The sequence below is a fragment of the Delphinapterus leucas genome, chromosome 3 (genome assembly GCF_059928025.1).
Source record: "Delphinapterus leucas isolate spDelLeu-1000000601 "Yukka" chromosome 3, BTC_Dleu_Yukka2, whole genome shotgun sequence".
NCBI lineage: Eukaryota > Metazoa > Chordata > Mammalia > Artiodactyla > Monodontidae > Delphinapterus > Delphinapterus leucas.
This window is the reverse complement of record NC_143131.1, coordinates 137479892-137501642: the sequence shown is the minus strand read 5'-3', so window position 1 is coordinate 137501642 and position 21751 is coordinate 137479892. Positions and strand designations below refer to the sequence as shown.

The following is a 21751-nucleotide window of genomic DNA, read 5'->3' as shown; positions in this document are numbered from 1 at the left end:
AGAGAAATATCCCGGTGCTTGGTACTAATAAATGACTGCTTTACTCAGTTTATAACCACATTTCTATGCTGAGACATTTTCTCATATTTCTGTTGAATCCTGTGATTTTCCTTCATAGCAGTTAACTTCAGTTTGTCATTTCTCATTCATTCGTGTGGTTATTTTTGTAATATCTGTCCCACCTATTAGACTTTATCTGCATGAGTCCACAGACTGTGCCTACTCTAGCCCATCACTGCCCTATCAGTACTTAGCATCCTGCTTGATTCCAAATAGGCATTCAGTAACATTTGTTGAGTAAATGATTAAATGAATGAATATATTTATATATTTAAATATAGAGAAAGAAACAAAAATCAAGAAGTTGTATTCTGGAACATTTGGGTTACAAAGGAGTTTATGTAAATAATACAGAGAGTAATCAAGGAATCCAAGAACGACCATATAGCTGTGCATGAGGACAATGTAATGTGACATAATCCCAAGTCTCTGATTCATTAAAATCATGATGCATGCATTGTTTTTAAACTTCCATGTCTTTCATTTTGTATGATTCCAAGTGAAATTTTAATTTTTGAAGTTAGGAAATATACTATAGAGACATATCCCAGTTACTATATATTTATGCTTCTTTATAGTACTGTTTGAGAACATCACTTTCAAAGACTCTATACGCTGTCCTAATGTGAGGCAAAACATGAGACCACTTTTCAAATGTTGCTTCTTTTTTCTTTACTAAATTGTGATTTGTCCTAAAATGCATGGACAATGAAATCCAAATCATGTGTTTTAGTTGAATTACTTGGCTTCATGTCTGTGTTTCTCTACTTACTTAGATGATTTAGATCTGATTCGAAAATAAGGCGCTTTAGAAGCTTCATGGGGAGAAGACTGACTTAGCTCGGTGAATTTTTACTATCCATTCCACTGCTTCCTTGCCCCTCTCAAGCTTCACTCCACACCCTTCTAAGCTGCTGAGATAGAAAACCCTTCACTGGGTACTCTTCAAGGGAGTAAAGACTCCTCTAACCCTGCAGTGTTTCCTAAGTGGGGTTATGAATACATCCTAATACTGCCCTTCGGTGGACTGATGGACTGTCACTTGTCTAATTCAGTATCCTGGTTAAGGCAACATTAGTGACCCAGACACTAATTAGGGAATTAGGCTCCCATGGGAATATTGGTTCCCTGTCCAAGAGCAGTGATTAGCCATTATTTAGCAATTATCCCTGAAAAATTAAAGGTAGGAATTTTCTTATTGAGCATAACTAGATTTTGGTTAGTTCCCTGAGATGATGCTTCTCTGTGTTGATTTATTTGGACATAAGCTATTTAAAGTCATAGCATTTCATAAATTTATTTGGTCTTTGTTTTTGTTCTAATTTAGAATATAACAGACGCAGGCGATGATTGAGGAATAAAGACATTTAACTTGAGATGATCCCTATTAATATCTATCTTTTTCTTTCCTGTTTCTTTGATCACAATACCAGAGGCGAATTCAAGTTTCTTATTCTACATAGGAAACACAAAGAAAGAGACGTTTTCTTTTTAAATACTAATATTCAGGGGCACTTTTTCTCCCTATTTTCCAAGTCCTTGAGAATACTCTGCGTATTTTAAACATGTTTTTAAATGAAACTTTATGAATTATAGTATTTTAGATAAATCTAGACAATTTTAGTAACTCCTTTTTTACTCCTTTATCATGTAAGTGAATGAGAATCTACACTTTGGCATTAATGATCTGACTCTTTTTAAAGGTGAACTTTAATTTTGCCTCAAGTGAACAGATAATTATCTCAATTTAATTCTCCACTTCCCTTCAGGTCAGAATCTAAACTTCTACAGCCTATTTATCTATCAATTTCTATTTTAAGGTAATAGCTTCTGAGCATCTTTCATCTTTGCCAGCAAATCCAAAGCTTTTCTGTCACTAGATTATGGATTCAAACTTGGGAACAGGCCATTTAAAAGCAAGGCAGCTTCACAGTGACAGCCTGATGCCTGTCATATCTAAGGCTCTATCACTTTTTGTATTTTTAAAAACTCTGGCTGAGAACCCTATAAAATCAAATCTCTTGAAAGTGCCACATCAGTGATTTCCCCAAGCCCAAAAGGATTAAAGTCAAAGGTGGTTATTTCAGCCACTTCAAATTTATTCTATTGATTTATTCTAACATATGATATTTAAAGTCATAGCATTTTATAAATTAGTTTGGTTCCCTGTTTTTGTCCTAATTTAGAACACACAGAGGCTATGACTGAGTAGAGAAGACATATAAGTTGAATAACACCCATTAATGTTCAGTTTTTATTTTTTGTAAGATTCTTATGTCTAGTTTTAGGAAGACAGAAACATTAGTGAATAATGAACTTCAGTTATTATTTTTTTAGTTGTGATGTTAACCATTTGAAAGCTTTAAAATTCAGATTTATTGGAGAGTTTAGGCTCTTATTTCATACATGAAGCTATCTCCTCTTAAAAACTTAAAGAGTCCATGATAGAGACATCTTCCCCTCCAGTGAATGCCGGAAATAATAACTATTTTCTATTTACCAGGAAGGAGGACCTACTATGTGCAGACACGGGGCTGTATGGTTTGCAAATATTATCTTTAAACCTCCTAAACGTTTTGTCAGGATGCTGAAAAAACTAAAACCACTTTGTTCCTCTTCCAAGTTTCTTACTCTACTTAAATATAGTTGAATAGAGTATATATTCCCCACCAGGTTAAGTTGAAGGCATAATTAGTGTTAATATTCTCTTCCTTACATTCCTTTCTCTAGTCTCTTTTTTATTTGTCAACAAATATTTTTAATCATTTTTATGTAAAGAGCACTATATAAGGTAATGTGGAGATACAGACCGATGGAATCTCACAGACTGATTCTAAATTAAATGGATTAAATGAGAATAAGATTATTTTGTCTCTGACTACAACTCAGAGAGACAGAGAGAGAGATGTGTTGAGACAATGCAGCAGATCTTCCTTTATCAATCCTCATTGAATCTGAGGCATAATTCCACAGGGCTGGTTTTGACCACAGGCAGGCAGGAGAGTTTGTTGGCTACAACTTCATTTAGGAAAAGTGTTTTCTGAAATTAGATCTGTACCTCACCTAACACACAACAATAAATTTAAGATCTACTGAAGATTCAAATTTAAGCATGAATATAAATACTACATAAGGAAAAAATATAATAGAACATCTTCATAACCTTAGTGTGGAAAAGGCTTTGTCAAGTACACCATAAAACAAACATAAAGGAGAAAAAAATTACAGGTTTACCATGTAAAACTTAGAACTTCTGTATTATAGGTATTTTTCCTTTAAATCATTTTAGAAGGCAAAATACCACATTTGAATAAAATATTTCCCAAATAAAGAAATCAAAGGCTAATATCACTGATACATAAGTAATGCTCTTAATTATTGAGAAAGAGACCCACATTTTTAACTAGGCTGAAAAAAATGAATGGACAATTCATAGATACTAAATATAAGAAAAGATTCTCAACTTCAGTAGTGATCAGTGAAATGCAAAGTCACATCATAGTATTTCATTTTTAGCCTATCATATCAGGGAAAAAAATAAACTGGTAATTTCTAGTACTGACAAAACATGGACAGAGAACAGAGCTACACACTCTTGGTAGGGGTGTACACTGACGTAAGCTGGAAGGTAATCTGGAAGCACATAATACACTTTACTTCTAGATATTTGGAATAAACACTGCAAAAAAAATGTTTATTAAATATTGCCTTTCAGTTGGCACCAAGTTGTTTTCAAGATTTGCTCCGTGCCCAAAAGTATGAGTAGAATACCCAGTCCTTGGGCAGAATCCCAATCCCTGACCTTATGCACCTAGAGCATTGTGGGAGAGGAAAGGCTTTCAAATTCAATCAGCTGCTAACATCTATGCATGTCACTCCCAAGTGTTTCTGCATCTGTCACTTGCCAACCATTCCCAGTCATGGCTTAGGCTCTCAGCTCTTCTGGAATTACATTCAACGTTTTTCCGGCAACTAGGTCCTTGGAGGTCAAGAGAGGGCAAAATAGCTAAACTGTAATCCTTGCCATGAGGGAGTCCTCAGGCTAAGAAAGACATATGAATATAGTGTCACTACTCCAAGGCACACGGACTCTAATAAAACACACAGATGCTAATTTATCTTACATACCCTGATTAGATGAAGTTTCTGGCAAGCACATTTTTGAAAGTTCTGCCTAAATGTCAATCTTCCCAAACCTTTAGAGATCCATGCTTCTCTTCACAGAAAGTCCAAACTCCTTAGTGTGGCATGCAAGGCTGTCTGTAATTTGAATTTAATCTAGGTTTCTCTCCCTCTCATTATTCCCTTCATGTTCTCTAAGCCCTACACAAAGTAAATATTTTCATTTCATGCTTCTATGGTTTTCCTGTCTTTATTCTTCCTGGCATCATATCTCTCCCAGATTCCCAACTTATCTCTTCAATCCTCTTCCTCATTCCAACCTTCCAACCGCCCCCAACACCAGCACACCCTACACACATATACCCCGTACTGTGACTAGACCTGTGCTAAGTGGTAGCCATCTTCAGTAAAATTGAAAACTAAAAAAAATTTTAAATTCTATTTCCTCAGTTGATCAAGCCACACTTCAAGTGCTTAACAGCTATTTATATATTTATATATAAAATTATAAAAGTTACTAAATTATAGAAAGCTCAATTGGACAGTGCTGGTCTAAGCTAATCCTTCTAGAATGCATTTATGCTCATGCCATTCCCTTCAAGTTTTTCAGAATAAAATCCATTCCACTCAACACGTGATTCTAGTCCATTTTGCCCTGGTCCACAATGAACCATCCCAGCTGTGTCTCACACCATTTGTAATCTCTCCATTTTATGCCCACCCAACCTGATTTACCTTCTGCTCTCCCGAGGGGTCCTGTTCATTCTTTTGTCCTCATTTGCCTATGTTGCCTCCAATTTCTGAAATACTTTCCACACCTCCAATCATGTCATATACATATACCTCCAAACCCTTCCACTGTTGTCCATTGATATCAGGACACATTAAAAGTCTTTAACTTGTCCTGTAAGACTTCGTGTCGTCTTTTCCCTGACTATTCTCCAGCTTCATCTTATATAGTATTTCTTTACACTCCAGCTGGGGTTCTTGCAGTTCCTTAAATGCTCTCTGCTACCTCTCACGTTAGGGTCTTTTCACATGCTGATTCCCTCAGCTCAAAGTCTAATATCCCCATCTCTACTTAACTCCATTCTTTCTTCAGATGCCAATTAATGTATCCCATCATCAGAGAAGCCATTATTCGGTCAGATGTTCTCAGTAAGATCTCATAGCACCACATGACTGTCATAGAGCTGATCTTAATTGGAAGTATATGATTGGTATGAATATTGAATTACATTTTAGACTATAATTAACCCATGGGCTCCATGACAGAAGTAGCTATAGGTACTTAGCTCACTATTTCATTCTCAGCATCTAGTACAGTGCCTGGTACACAGAAGGAATTCAACAATTATTTGTTAAATGAATAAATGCTGTAGCTCAGATGGCCATGAAAAAACATTCCAGATGAACTATACACCCAAAGCATTTAAGACCAAGGCAGAGATCAACATGGGCTTTTAAAATATTAAACGTTACTTTAGAAATTATTGCTTCTGGAAATATTTTTTACTGGATACCTTGCTGAACTTAATCCCCAAAGATGTGGATATAAGGACACAGTGAGCTGTTAGTAGTCTTAGCTGCTTGCCAAGAAGAAAAAAAAGAAGAAAAATCAGCTGCATCAGAGTGGCTACACCATTCTGGCTTATTAAAGAATCGATTGGTGATTTGAGCGTCTCAGCTAGATGCAATTAGGGAAGGAAGAGGACAAAGGGCTGAAAAAGCCATCACAGTCTTCCACATTAAGTCTAATACGTGTGCTTTCATTTCAAAACTTCACCATTATTATTTCATCTGTTATTTGTTCAAGCTCATATGGTAATGAAAAAAGAACAAAATAGCAAGTGGGGAGAATACAATGAAAAATAAAAAGTGTAATTTATAATTATTTTCCAGGCTAAATCTATCTTTTCAAGACTCCCTGTGACTGTCTGCACTGAGGAGAGGGAGCACAGATTTGTCTTGAAGAACAGGAGCTGCTTCCAGTTAGAAGCCAAGGTGGAGTCCAGAATTCCTGCAAGGGTGACTTGTTGGGGTTTAGCTGTTAGAAAATGGGGAGTGAGGGAAGCAGGCAAGGGCAGCAGAAAAAAGCTAAGCATGGATTTGCTTCAGCCTGAGGAGGAGAGCTTCCAGGAGGTTCTGGAACAAACTGCGCCACAGAGTTAGTCCCACCCTGAGGCCAGAGCAGCAGTCATTTGTACTCCACAGGCTAAGGTGGGGTGGTCTTAATCTCCTAGTTCATATGGCTCTAGGCTGGTCAAAGGCAGTTCTCCAGAGAAGCGGACAGTCATGAGCTGCTAGCAGCCAACCCTCGCAGCACCCGAGCAATGGGCGCACCAGCTCAGAAAAGGTAATGGGAAGGAGGGGACATCAAAAGTGTCCACTGCAAGGACTGTGGTGTCAGGCTGGGTTCAAAAGGTCTAGTCCTGTCACTCACTGGTTGTATGATTTTAGGCAAGTGCCTTAACTCTCTTCCTTATCTGTAAAGTAGGGGTGATAAGAGAATATACCTCATAGGGTTATCATGACCATAAAAAGAGTTAAGATATATAACGTGCCTGGTAAATTCCTGGCACACAGTAAAAGGCCTATTAATGTCAGTTATGATTACAAAGTAGTGTAACCCGCGGAATACAATTAACACCATTCTGGCACATACAAGCATAGAAGTGCTACTAAACATTCAAAAGAGAATTAAAGTTAGAAAGGGTCCTAGCGTTTATATCAATCAAGTCTATCCTCTTCAAGGTTAAACAATTGAAACCCATTGAAAAAGACAGGTGTTTTATCCGAGGACACAGAGTGGCAGACCCAAGACTCCCGCCTCCCAAACCAGCACTCCTTTTGTAGTAAACAGCCTGCCCATTTTGAGCCAGTGGTAAGGATCGGAGATAAAGCAAAAAAGCAGAGAGTTGAGCAATTACTGAATGGGGTTAATATAGAAAGCTGGTATGGATGACTGGGGGCCCCAATCATAACAAGAAAAAATCCTCTCATTTGTTCTTAAACCTTATATAATAGACCTGTTACTTTTAGGAGGATTAAAATTCATTTGTCTAGAATGCCAGCCTAACAACCATTCTAGAATTTTCCTCTTGGAGAACAGCTCTAGATGAAAGGAAATTCAATATTGGCAAAGCCTCCAGATAGTGGTTTTCTCTAGGTTCAAACAGGACCTAGGTATTTGCTAAGATCTCAGTTCTCTGCACTCTTTCCTGGAACACTCTCTTTTTTTTTTTTTTTGCGGTACATGGGCCTCTCCCACTGCGGAGCACAGGCTCCGGACGCGCAGGCCCAGCGGCCATGGCTCATGGACCCAGCCGCTCCGCGGCATGTGGGATCCTCCTGGACCGGGGCACGAACCCGTGTCCCCTGCATCGGCAGGAGGACTCTCCACCACTGCGCCACCAGGGAAGCCCTAGAACGCTCTTTTTATTAGTGTAATAGCTTCTCTTCCTTACCCTCTGAAAAAGCCACCACTGATTCTTAGCTCAACGAGGCTTTTGTAATTTTGAGCCCATCATCAAATTCCCACACTGTAGCAAATGAATCCACCTTGGGATTTATATAAATAAAACAACTCTGGCTCAGAAATCTAAAGGTGAAGATACAAATGAATGCATTTGCTACTTTGATCCATTCAAAAGAAACGCAACGTCCCAGTGTATTTAAACTTAACAAACATCTGACAAACATCTGACTAGATACTAAAACGTGTTTTACATAAGGGCAGAGTAGTTCACTGTAGTGGAAAATATACAGGATCCAGTCTGAGAATTCAAGTATTAGTGATGTCATTAACAAGGTGCAGGGATTTGGGTAAATTGTTCAAATTCTCCCAGTAAAATAGGGATAATCACACCTATCACTAGGGCTGTGGTGAAAAACCATATTTTCTAATGGTAGGGAACGTGTTTTGTCACCTTTCAGAGACAGTGTATAGATGAGTGGTACATGCAGCTTCCTGTTCAGTGATTTTTGTTGTTGTTAGCCTCTGTTAAAAGGCTACCTGCAACTGTCAGGAACAATAGTTAAGAAGTCAGCCTTGTTCTTGTTTATATGAACATATCATTTTAATATAGTTCACAAATTTATGTCACAAAAGTTGCATATTCTTTTCTATTCAACTTGAACTCTGAAGTACAGACTAATTACATAGCAACATGGCTTGGTATTGAAAGGTAACAAAATATCCTTTTATGTGTGGTTACTCCTTATGTAGCATATTACAGTGATACCACCAGATCTCACAATGTTTCTCTTTGAGAAGTCTCATTTCAGGTAAAATTTTAAAATGTGAATTCATATTCCACTTAGTTCTCCTGGCTTCAAGTTGCTGACTGGAAATATTTTTAATAGCTCAGAAAAGAGATACCAATAAGAAACACACACCATACTAGAGTAATATCTGTCTGTCAACTTTGATAAGAAAATTAGACTGGCTTAATGGAGGTATCAGTGAAAATTTGCGAAATCCTGAGAAAGATAGCAGTCATTTACTTCCAGTCAACCTGAGGTACTTGCTAGCTGGGGAAGGACTTTATGCTCCTTTTAATTAGAAATTTCAATTGATCTGTCACAGTTATCATCCCAGGGCTACAGAAAAGTGACCAATATGTTATATTTTGCCATTCTGGCATAGAAATGATGAGACTGTACTCCTTAGGAGATGAGTAGAAATCCCAGGCATCATCTTTGGAAAGAAGCAAGACTTCCCAGTAGGAAAAGGCATGGTTCATAGTTCAGCCCCTGGAAAATGAAGTCTTTAGGCATAAGCAGCCACAGGTTTTCATCATCTCTCATTTTTTCCTGACCTATTAAATAGGAATTTCCACCCTTTCAGAAGTACTGGATAGAAAACATTGCCCGCTGACTTCTTCCCAATTTATTCATTCTGTGTTATCTGATTGATGAAATTGGCACAGTTAGCCAATTTCCTTACTTGTGTTTCCTTATTAGATGGATCTGACGGTCACTTGTGTCTGTTCTCCATTTGGTTAGCTCTCCTGAGTCAAACCATGGACTAATTTTTAGAGGTTAATCTAGAGCTTTATCTCACTTAGTCCCTGCTACAGGGACTCAGTGGGAGCCAGCCAGTTAAGCAAGTATGTTGGTCTTGCACACCCAGCTCTCCTTTGAGTTGGTTAATACCAAAGATTAGATTTGGATGAGCTACAGTAAGAATCCCAACTCTGACTACAAATTTATCCTCTAAACCAATGCTGCCAGCAATGAAGATGATATTTGAACTCTGTTGAATTTATGAATGCATCTCACAAATGGTTTCAAAGTCAGGAGACAAAGAGAAATATTATTAGTAATTGTACACCTCAAAACCCAGAAAACTCTTCTGGAGAAATAAGCATATTAGCAAAAATACTTTATTTTCTCATTTTTTTTTTCACTCTTTCAATGGGCCTGGCATAACTTTGCCTTTGAAGGCAGACGTGCTTAGTCTAACCCAGGCACTGACATTTGCTTAAAGAAAAGACACCACAGAGGTTGAGAAACCTAATGTTACCAGAACACCAAGCTTTCTAAAGTGACTTTGAAAGCAGCTGGAAAAAGAACATCCGAATTCAGGCAACTGCAGGCAATCATTGCAAAAGGTCAGATCACAAAATGTTCCCAAAGATGTCAAATCACTCCTAGGGATACTCTGCACAATTGTAGGCTTAAAAACTTGATCTCACTTGCTCTTTGCTCTATGCCCAAGCACTCCATTTTAAAGGTTTGTTTTTTGTTTGTTTGTCTTGTTTCATTTTGTTTTCCTTCCTGCTGGAATTCTTTCACCCAGGAAGTTGTGCATTTTGTGATATTCAAGGTAGTTTTTAAGATGTCTGTCAAAAGTCACTACTACCGTAAAATATATCAACTACATCATAAATTATATCTACTACATAGAGTTGGTTCTAGAAAAGCACTGCGACTCACAGTCAGTGCGTGGGTTCTAATTCCTGTCTGGCTATGATCTTGTTGTGTGATCTTGGGTAAATCTCTTTCTCCTCTTTTGTCTTCTTTACAAAATATGACTAATTTAATTAGATAACAGACCTTGTGGAAATCCTATACCAAATGTTAAATATTATTTTAATATTGAAAAATTATTATTAGTGATGTTATTGAAATCTGCATATTTGAAATATATGTCCAGATTTCACCAATGGGAGTTTTAAAATTTATTAAAAAAAAAAAGAAGGAATGAGACATTTAACCAAAAAAAAAAAAGAAAAAAACACTAGCTATTTCTTCGTTGGACACGCATTTGCTCCATAACCTTGAGCAGATTATTTAATGTCCGTTGTCTCGGTTTTTCCTCACGTGGAAAAATGCAGATGATAGTCACCCTTACATCACAGAGTTGTGATGGGGATTAAGCAGAATGATTCCTGCAGAGCGTTTACAACATAGACTGAGACACAGTAGGTGCTTAGTATGTGTTCCTGAATGTTATGACCATTTCTTTCCTTTTTAAATGTCTTTACGTAAGTCAGACATATGTATGACCTTGAGAATTTAGTTGTGTATAGAGCTTTTCATATTGATTTATATTTACAATAAATATTTCTATTTTTCTCCACCTGTCAGGAAATCAAAAGCTTAATCTCATTCTCTCCTCCTCTGGTTTTAAACCTAAAGATTCTATAGCTCTACACCTGACAGGACCTCGCCTTTTGCTCTGTAACGGCCACTTGGGGTAAAAGAAGAGAGAGCAGAATAACGCATTCTCTTCCTTCCCCTGAGAAGACTCCATTACAGACAAAAGCATGAGAAGGCCACAGTGCAGCCGTGAGAGCAGAAGCCTCCCTATTTGTGGGCAGCAGGCCTTGTGCTTGAGGTGTGAGTCTTCGCAAACTCAAGAGTCCACCTCAGAGCTGGCGAGACGACATCTGTCCTGCCTCTACTTCACTGGTAGCACAATCGCTTCCTTCTATCCACCAAAACACCCCTGTAGTGGACTTGCTTGTGTAATAAATGAAAACAATATGAAAACTTGAAAAATGTAGGCAACCACATCCACTTTCAGATTATATTTGGGATTCAAACCTCAGGGCTGTCTTGGTTTTCAATTTTTATGTCCAAGAATGAATTCTAGCATCAATGTGTTTGCCACATAGAGTGTTGTGTCTCTTTCATTTTGTACAGGACAGTCTAGACCAGGGGGTTGATGCTCAGCATTCTCTGTCCACAGGGAAGATGAGGATTTTGTTTTTGAGCAAAATGGGCCTCTATGAGCGGCTGTTCTGAGAGGACGATCATGTGAGTTGTAGTATGCAGCATTTGCTTTCTATCTGACTTCTGCTATGGCAGGAGTGATGTAGGAGATTATCAAAAGCCTTCCAAATCCATGTGTTGTGGTTTTTTTTTTGAGTTGGCACTTGCTTTATTTTCACAGATGGTATTCTGTGTCTAATCAGCGTCAAGAACAATGGTGTAATGCTCTGTTCACCAAAACTGAAAGTGTCTTTGGCCTCATTACATAGGGAGTTTTTTTTTTTTTTTTTTTGTGGTATGCGGGCCTCTCACTGTTGTGGCCTCTCCCGTTGCGGAGCACAGGCTCCGGACGCGCAGGCTCAGCGGCCATGGCTCACGGGCCCAGCCGCTCCGCGGCATGTGGGATCCTCCCGGACCGGGGCACGAACCCGCGTCCCCTGCATCGGCAGGCGGACTCTCAACCACTGCGCCACCAGGGAAGCCCCCGACATAGGGAGTTTTTAATGCTTTCATTGCTGAATTAGAATTTGGATTTGATCCTACAGTGTCAGAGCTAAAAGAGAGTTTAGAGATCAGGCCAGTTTCTTCATTTTCCAAAAGAGAAAGTGGGGCTCTGGGGAGTACAGGGGCTTCCCAAAGGTCAGGGTTCTCACCATGGAACTTGCACCAGGAGCCACGTCCCTCAATTTACCCTGAGAACCTTTTCGTTTTCATTAATACTGTCATTTAAATAACTATGAGTTGTAAAACTGAACTGTAGTTTTATGCATTAAAGATTTAATTTGGTTTTCTCTCTTCTTTCCCTTGCTTGAGTTTCTGAATAAACTTTAGAGTTAACCAATGCTCACTGTGGAGTAACTGCTCTTATGATTTGCAAAGAAACAGAAGAAAATAATAATAATCCTTAATTTTAGACAGTTATGTTATTTGCTAAGCACTATCGTTCTCTCAGCATTAAGGAAACAACTTCTCAAGCAGCTGAGCAGGAGAGATTTCCCAAGGAGGATTTGGTCTCGGCATTAATGAAATTGTAGCCCACTTGGAATCTGGTGTTTAAATAGTGAGAAAATGGAAGTCCCTTTCTTCCCCTCTACAGCCTTCTCTGTAGGGAGGAAAAATCTCCCTGACTCTTTTCAAGCAGTTTCTATAGGATGTGCACTTTGTAGAATTTATTAATGTGTAGCTCCTTCACCCCCCCAAAATTCTGTAACAACATATTGATTTTTGTGGCATGGAAGTAGTAATGGGAAACATTTGTAAACTGGTTTGCAAGTATAGGACGTTACAGAATTGAAAATACCTGCTTTAAGTTAAACGTTAGTTATCTTTAACCTTTGCAAAGGTAGGGAAGATACTCTTGGTGATGTTTTAAGACCAAACATTAAAAAGAGAAGATCCCTTCTCTGCAAAAAGAGAAGATCCCTTCTCTGCAAAAAGAGAAGGTCTCTCTCTTTTCTTCTTTGCCCTGTGTCAGCTTTTTTTTTTTTTTAACATCTTTATTGGAGTATAATTGCTTTACAATGGTGTGTTAGTTTCTGCTGTATAACATAGTGAATCAGCTATATGCATACGTATGTCCCCATATCTCCTCCCTCTTGCATCTCCCTCCCACCCTCCCTATCCCACCCCTCTAGGTGGTCACAAAGCACCGAGCTGATCTCCCTGTGCTATGCAGCAGCTTCCCACCAGCTATCTATTTTACATTTGGTAGTGTACATATGTCAATGCTACCCTCTCACTTCATCCCAGCTTACCCTTCCCCCTCCCTGTGTCCTCAAGTCCATTCTCTACGTCTGTGTCTTTATTCCTGTCCTGCCCCTAGGTTCATCAGAACCTTTTTTTTTTTTTTTTTTTAGATTCTATATATGTGTTAGCCTACGGTAATTGTTTTTCTCTTTCTGACTTACTTCACTCTGTATGACAGACTCTAGGTCCATCCACCTCACTACAAATAACTCACTTTCGTTTTTTTTATGGCTAATATTCCATTTTATATATGCGCCACATCTTCTTTATCCATTCATCTGTCGATGGATACTTATGTTGTTTCCATGTCCTGGCTATTGTAAATAGAGCTGCAGTGAACATTATGGTACATGATTCTTTTTGAATTATGGTTTTCTCAGGGCATATGCCCAGTAGTGGGATTGCTGGGTCGTATGTTAGTTCTATTTTCAGGTTTAAGGAACCTCCATACTGTTCTCCACAGTGGCTGTGTCAATTTACATTCCCACCAACAGTGCAAGAGGGTTCTCTTTTCTCCACACCCTCTCAAGCATTTATTGTTTGTAGTTTTTTTTGTTTTTTTGTTTTTTTTTCGGTACACGGGCCTCTCACTGTTGTGGCCTCTCCCGTTGCGGAGCACAGGCTCCGGACGCTCAGGCTCAGCGGCCATGACTCACGGGCCCAGCCACTCCGCGGCATGTGGGATCTTCCCGGACCGGGGCACGAACCCGTGTCCCCTGCATCGGCAGATAGACTCTCAACCACTGCGCCATCAGGGAAGCCCTGTTTGTAGATTTTTTGATGATGGCCATTCTGACCGGTGTGAGGTGATACCTCATTGTAGTTTTGATCTGCATTTCTCTAATGATCAGTGATGCTGAGCATCCTTTCTTGTGTTTGTTGGCAATCCGTATATCTTCTTTGGAGAAATGACTATTTAGGTCTTCTGCCCATTTTTGGATTGGGTTGTTTTTTTGATATTGAGCTGCATGAGCTGCTTGTATATTTGGGGGATTAATCCTTTGTCGGTTGCTTCATTTGCAAATATTTTCTCCCATTCTGAGAGTTTTCTTTGCATCTTGTTTATGGTTTCCTTTGCTATTCAAAAAGCATTTAAGTTTCGTTAGGTCCCGTTTGTTTATTTTTATTTCCATTTCTCTAGGAGGTGGGTCAAAAAGGATCTTGCTGTGATTTATATCATAGAGTGTTCTGCCTATGTTTTCCTCTAAGAGTTTTATACATGTGTCAGCTTTAATGGACAATTCATAATCTATGCGAATGTCAAAGTCACCAAGCTTATGTGTAGTTCATCTTCTGTAGATACCAAAAAACTTGTGGTAACATAAACATTCCCCATATTTCCTCATAGTTCTCTTATATTGTCTAGCCGTTGTTCTTATTAAGAAAAGACACTGGGCTTCCCTGGTGGTGCAGTGGTTATGAATCCGCCTGCCAGTGCAGGGGACACAGATTCGAGCCCTGGTCCAAGAAGATCCCACATGCCGTGGAGCAGCTAAGCCCGTGTGCCACCCATTACTGAGCCTGTGCTCTAGAGCCCGTGAGCCACAACTACTGAGGCCGTGTGTCACACTACTGAAGCCCATGCGCCTAGAGCCTGTGCTCTGAAACAAAGAGAAGCCACCGCAATGAGAAGCTCACGCACCACAACAAAGAGTAGCCCCCACTTGTCAAAACTAGAGAAAGCCCGCGCCCAGCAACGAAGACCCAACGCAGCCAAAAAATAAATAAATTTATAAAAACAAAGAAAAGACACTGATAAAGAATAGAATATAAATAGACCCCCTTTGTTCCTAGTTGTAAAATCATTCCTTTAAACCACTATCACTTTAAAGGAAGTAAAAAATGTATTAAAAGGAAAAGAGATAGCATATAGCTTAGACTATTTAGAATTAGAAGGAATCTCAAGCATCATCTAGTCCAGCTGTAACTGAAACTTGGAGACTTAAAATTATACATCCAGGGACACAAAGGATCAGATCTAAAATACAAAATTTCAGTAGCTTGATTCTCAATTTGAAATTTTCTCATGGTGACTTTCCATTAAAAGCATGACACCAATTTTGGGGTGCATGATACTGAAATGATAACACAATAAACCCATAGAAATATGCAATTTTAGACATCAACTTGTTCAGTTCTCTTATCTTAGAAATGAGGAACATAAGAGAGGTCCCTCACTCCCCACCCTTCCTCCTAGAGAACTGGAAGCTCTCAGTTCATCCTCTGTCATAGGTTACCACACATAATACTGCAGAAGATGGAGAGGAGAGGAGTGGAAGGAGGTTGGCTTTGGGGGAAATTGATTATCTGCCAGCTGAGAGCTGGGCTTGGAGCAAGAGTATTTTTCAAGTGCTGATGTTTCCTTCCTGTATGTTACGAGAAGGGAAGCCAGGGCAGTTTCTAGCATTGTTCCTTGAAGAGCTGTGACATGCTGTTATGTAAAACAAACCCCAAAAAGGGAAGGGATGCCAACAAACAGTCTCACCACACTTAGTCAACTGTCCTCCATGGAGACACTGACAGTGTGTCTCTGCCTGCATGAGTAAAAGAACACCACTTGCTGAACGTAGGTTGAATGACCCAGATGAAAATCTGAGCTGTAATCAATACACCTCCTCACTGTATCTTAGCCAGGGAAGAAAATTAGGGATAGCTAAGCAGCAGAGATACTTGGCTTGGCATGTAGCCATATTTGCTAATCTCCGGGGAAGGAAGAGCATTCAGGAAGTCAGACCAGCAGTTATAAGAAAACAGTTTTCCATTTTTCTGCTTAATTCTGAGGATCTAAACAAAAGCATGATAGAGGCTGAAATTATATCTCACGTTTTCCGTTTCTCTGGCCTTTTCCTCTTGATGCTCTCTGTCCTGTGTGACTGAAGATCTCCTTTCCACCCACTGCCCAACTTCACACAGGGCTTTCTGACCTGCTTTCCCTGAACAACACTTTCTGAATCATGTTTATGCAATGAAAATAGTGTGGGCTTTGAGATCAAATCTGCATCTGTACCCTGACACGAGTTCTTACTAGGTAGATAACTTTAGATAAGTTACTTAACTCTTTGGACATGTTTCTTCATGTCTACACTTAACTGTGTCACATTCCCTTCCTTCCGGTTGATCTAGGCGAAAGAAGACATGATAGACTAATTGTCTAATGATTGTCTTTCCTAGCAGCATTGCGTTTTACAGGGGAATTCCTGTAGACACAATGCTTTAACTAAATGGACAAGAGTTTTAATGTTGGGATTCCTGGTGTCATAGCACGTATGAGTCTAGAATCATATCCAGCTCCATCAAAGCCACACGCTGAGAAGACTGTCTAATCCACCATTAAGTCCAAACCTCGATATTCCTCATGTCTGGAGATTTGTGCTTCCAGGGGTTGGATTACATGATGAATAAGAATATTCCCAACTCTATAATCTTACAAAAAGCTTAAGTTTAGTCATAAACTCTAAAGCAAATCATATCAGTGTTTAGATAAAGAAGATAGACTAAAACATACTAATACGAACCTAGAATACTCTCAATTTTTTTAGCATAGTTTTAATTTGGGAGAAAAATCCATTTACCCCAAATATCTAAAGTTTAGGCAATAGTGAAGAGATGAGTTTCATGCCAAAAGAAATGACATTCGTATTCAAAACACATAGATTTGTCAGTGTGTGATTTGATGACTTTGCTAAAAACAATCCTTAACATGAATCCAGGAGCTCCAGGCAATTCTGGTCTCTTAATCTCCATTACTTATGTGTCTTAAGATATTTTTTCTGTTATCCTTTAAGAGTGCCACTGTTGAATTCTAATGAGGTAGATTTGCAGGGATAATGATGTCTGGGAATTACATCTGGAATTTTGGAATAGTGAAAATAAAAGTTCAGGAAGCTCAGTTACTACTGGGAGTTAAATAGCTTTATAGCAACCGGTGTCTATTGATTACCTGCTATAAGCAACTCCCAGATTCCCTGAGCTGGAAGCTGCCTCATGGACACAACCTTGAGAGAGCAGGTGTTGTTGAGACCATCTGGATAGTATATTAGACTGAACCTAGTTAAAGCCTCTATAGAGAAGTTTCTATAGACACTTCTAAGATTCTGGCAGGCAGAAAACGGAACTACTTGTCTCGTGGCCACCCAGGACAAGCCTCGTGAGTGCTTGATGCTTCCTGTGTGGGGAGAGTTCTGCTGTCAAACCAGGTGGCTTCCCTGCCAGTCCTCTGAATTGGAGTCAGAAACATATGGAACCTCTTTTTAATACAAGGGGGAAATCAAAGCACACTGGACTTGGGGTCACAAGGCAGGGAATGAATTCCAACTTTGCAGCTAAGTAGCAGTGCTATGACCCTGGGTCTTAGTACTCTGGCCAGGTGTCAGGCATGAGATTCTGAGGTGGGAGAGCCGAGCTCAGGACACTGCTCTACCAGAGATCTCCCAACAGCACGTAATATCAAACAGTGAAAGCTCTCCGAGAGATCTCCATCGCAACGCTAAGACCCAGCTCCACTCAACGACCAGCAAGCTACAGTGCTGGACACCCCATGCCAAACAACTAGCAAGACAGGAACACAACACAACCTATTAGTAGAGAGGCTGCCTAAAATCATAATAAGTTCAGAGACACCCCAAAACACACCACCAGACATGGTCCTGCCCACCAGACATGGTCCTGCCCACCAGAAAGACAAGATCCAGCCTCATCCACCAGAACACAGGCACCAGTCCCCTCCACCAGGAAGCCTACACAACCCACGGAACCAACCTTAGCCACTGGGGGAAGGAACCAAAAACAACAGGAACTACAAACCTGTAGCCTGCAAAAAGGAGACCACAAACACAGTAAAAGTTTGGCAAAATGAGAAGACAGAGAAATACACAGCAGATGAAGGAGCAAGGTAAAAACCCACCAGACCAAACAAATGAAGAGGAAATAGGCAATCTACCTGAAAAAGAATTCAAAGTAATGATAGTAAAGATGATGCAAAATCTTGGAAATAGAATGGAGAAAATACAAGAAACATTTAAAAAGGACCTAGAAGAACGAAAGAGCAAACAATGATGAACAACACAATAAATGATATTAAAAATTCTCTAGAAAGAATCAATAGCAGAATAACTGAGGCAGAAGAACGGATAAGTGACCTGGAAAATAAAGTAGTGGAAATAACTACCGCAGAGCAGAATAAAGAAAAAAGAATGAAAAGAATTGAGGACAGTCTCAGAGACCTCTGGGACAACATTAAACACACCAACATTCGAATTATAGGGGTCCCAGAAGAAGAACAGAAAAAGAAAGGAACTGAGAAAATATTTGACGAGATTATAGTTGAACACTTCCTTAATATAGGAAAGGAAATAGTCAAGTCCAGGAAGGGCAAAGAGCTCCATACAGGATAAATCCAAGGTGAAACACGCCAAGACACATATAACCAAACAATCAAAAATTAAATACAAGGAAAAAATATTAAAAGCAGCAAGGGAAAAGCAACAAATAACGTACAAGAGAATCCCCATAAGGTTAACAGCTGATCTTTCAGCAGAAACTCTGCAAGCCAGAAGGCAGTGGAAGGGCATATTTAAAGTGATAAAAGGGAAAAACCTACAACCAACATTACTCTACCCAGCAAGGATCTCATTCAGATTTGACAGAGTCATTTAAACCTTTACAGACAAGCAAAAGCTAAGAGAATTCAGCACCACCAAACCAGCTCTACAACAAATGCTAAAGGAACTTCTCTAGGCAGGAAACACAAGAGAAGGGAAAGACCTACAATAACAAACCCAAATCAATTAAGAAAATAGTAATAGGAACATACATATTGATAACTACCTTAAATGTAAATGGATTAAATGCTCCAACCAAAAGACATAGGCCAGCTGAATGGATACAAAACCAAGACCCATATGTACGCTGTCTACAAGAGACCCACTTCAGACCTAAGGACACATACAGACTGAAAGCGAAGGGATGGAAAAAGATACCCCATGCAAATGGAAATCACAAGAAAGCTGGAGTAGCAATTCTCATATCAGACAAAATAGACTTTAAAATAAAGACTATTTCAAGAGACAAAGATGGACACTACATAATGATCAAGGGATCAATCCAAGAAGAAGATACAATAATTGTAAATATTTATGCATTCAAAATGGGAGCACCTCAATACATAAGGTAAATGCTAACAGCCATAATAGGGGAAATCGACAGTAACACAGTCATAGTACGGGACTTTAACACCCCACTTTCACCCATGGACAGATCATCCAAAATGAAAATAAATAAGGAAACAGAAGCTTTAAATGATACATTAAATAAAATGGACTTAATTGATATTTATAGGACATTCCATCCAAAAACAACAGAATACACTTTCTTCTCAACTGCTCATGGAACATTCTCCAGGATAGATCATATCTTGGGTCACAAATCAAGCCTTGGTAAATTTAAGAAAATTGAAATTGTATCAAGTATCTTTTCCAACAACAACACTATGAGACTAGATATCAATTACAGGAAAGAAAATCTGTGAAAAATACAGACACATGGAGTCTAAACAGCACACCACTAAATGACCAAGAGATCGCTGAAGAAATCAAAGAGGAAATCAAAAAATACCTAGAAACAAATGACAGTGAAAACACAACAACCCAAAACCTATGGGATGCATCAAAGGCAGTTCTAAGAGGGAAGTTTATAGCAATACAATCCTACCTGAAGAAACAAGAAACATCTCAAATAAACAACCTAACCTTACACCTAAAGCCATTAGACAAAGAAGTACAAAAAGCCCCAAAGTTAGCAGAACGAAAGAGCTCATAAAGATCAGATCAGAAAAAAATGAAAAAGAAATGAAGGAAACGATAGCAAAGATCAATAAAGCTAAAAGCTGGTTCTTTGAGAAGATAAAATTGATAAACCATTAGCTAGACTCGTCAAAATAAAAAAGGGAGAAGACTCAAATCAATAGAATTAGAAATGAAAAAGGAGAACTAACAACTTACACTGCAGAAATACAAAGGATCATGAGAGATTACTACAAGCAACTATATGCCAATAAAATGGACAACCTGGAAGAAATGGACAAATTCTTCGAAAAGCACAACCTTCCAACAGTGACCAGGAAGAAATAGAAAATATAAACAGACCAATCACAAGCTCTGAAATTGAGACTGTGATTAAAAATCTTCCAACAAAAGCCCAGGACCAGATGGCCCCACAGGAGAATTCTATCAAACATTTAAAGAAGAGCTAACACCTATCCTTCTCAAACTCTTCCAAAATATAGCAGAGGGAGGAACACTCCCAAACTCATTCAATGAGGCCACCATCACCCTGATACCAAAACCAGACAAAGTTGTCACAAAGAAAGAAAACTACAGACCAATATCACTGATGAACAGAGATGCAAAAATCCTCAACAAAATACTAGCAAACAGAATCCAACAGCACATTAAAAGGATCATACACCATGAGCAAGTGGGGTTTATCCCAGGAATGCAAGGATTCTTTAATATACTCAAATTAATCAGTGTGATAAAACATATTAACAAATTGAAGGAGAAAAACCATATGATCATCTCAATAGATGCAGAAAAAGCTTTTGACAAAATTCAACACACATTTATGATAAAAACCCTGCAGAAAGTAGGCATAGAGGGAACTTACCTCAACATAAGTTGAGGTAAGGCCATATATTACAAACCCACAGCCAACATCGTTCTGAATGGTGAAAAACTGAAACCATTTCCACTAAGATCACGAACAAGAAAAGGTTGTCCATTCTCACCACTATTATTCAACATAGTTTTGGAAGTTTTAGGGACAACAATCAGAGAAGAAAAAGGAATACAAGGAATCCAAACTGGAAAAGAAGTAAAGCTGTCACTGTTTGCAGATGACATGATACTATACATAGAGAATCCTAAAGATGCTATGAGAAAACTACTAGAGCTAATCAATGAATTTGGTAGAATAGCAGGATACACAATTAATGAACTGAAATCTCTTCCATTTCTATACACTAATGATGAAAAATCTGAAAGAGAAATTAAGGAAACACTCCTATTTACCACTGAGACAAAAAGAATAAAGTACCTAGGAATAAGCCTACCTACAGAGACAAGAAACTGTATGCCGAAAACTATAAGACACTGATGAAAGAAACTAAGGATGATACAAACAGATGGAGAGATATAGCAAGTTCTTGGATTGGAAGAATCAACATTGTGAAAATGACTATACCACCCAAAGCAATCTACATATTCAGCACAATCGTTATCAAACTACCAATGGCGTTTGTCACAGAACTAGAACAAAAAATTGCAACATTTGTATGGAAACACAAAAGACCCCAAATAGCCAAAGCAATCTTGAGAAAGAAAAACTGAGCTGGAGGAATCAGGCTCCCTGACTTCAGACTACACTATAAAGCTACAGTAATCAAGACAATATGGTACTGGCACAAAACCAGAAATATAGATCAATGGAACAGGATAGAAAGCACAGAGATAAACCCACACACCTGTCATCAACTAATCTATGACAAACGAGGCAAGGATGTACAATGGAGAAAAGACAGTCTCTTCAGTAAGTGGTGCTGGGAAAA

At 38.9% G+C, this 21751-nt stretch overlaps 1 protein-coding gene across 2 annotated transcripts in view; it reads right to left on the bottom strand.

Moving 5' to 3' along the window:
* GABRG2 (gamma-aminobutyric acid type A receptor subunit gamma2) overlaps positions 1-21751 on the bottom strand; it is a 116506-nt gene that overhangs the window by 10157 nt on the left and 84598 nt on the right. Inside the window, exon 7 of one of the 2 annotated variants that reach the window (XM_089909635.1) lies at positions 14406-14442. The exons of the other annotated variant lie outside the window; for it this stretch is intronic. Within the exon in view, the coding sequence (XP_089765761.1) occupies positions 14406-14442 (37 nt within the window). The remainder of the gene's footprint in view (positions 1-14405; positions 14443-21751) is intronic. 2 annotated transcript variants of the gene reach the window in all.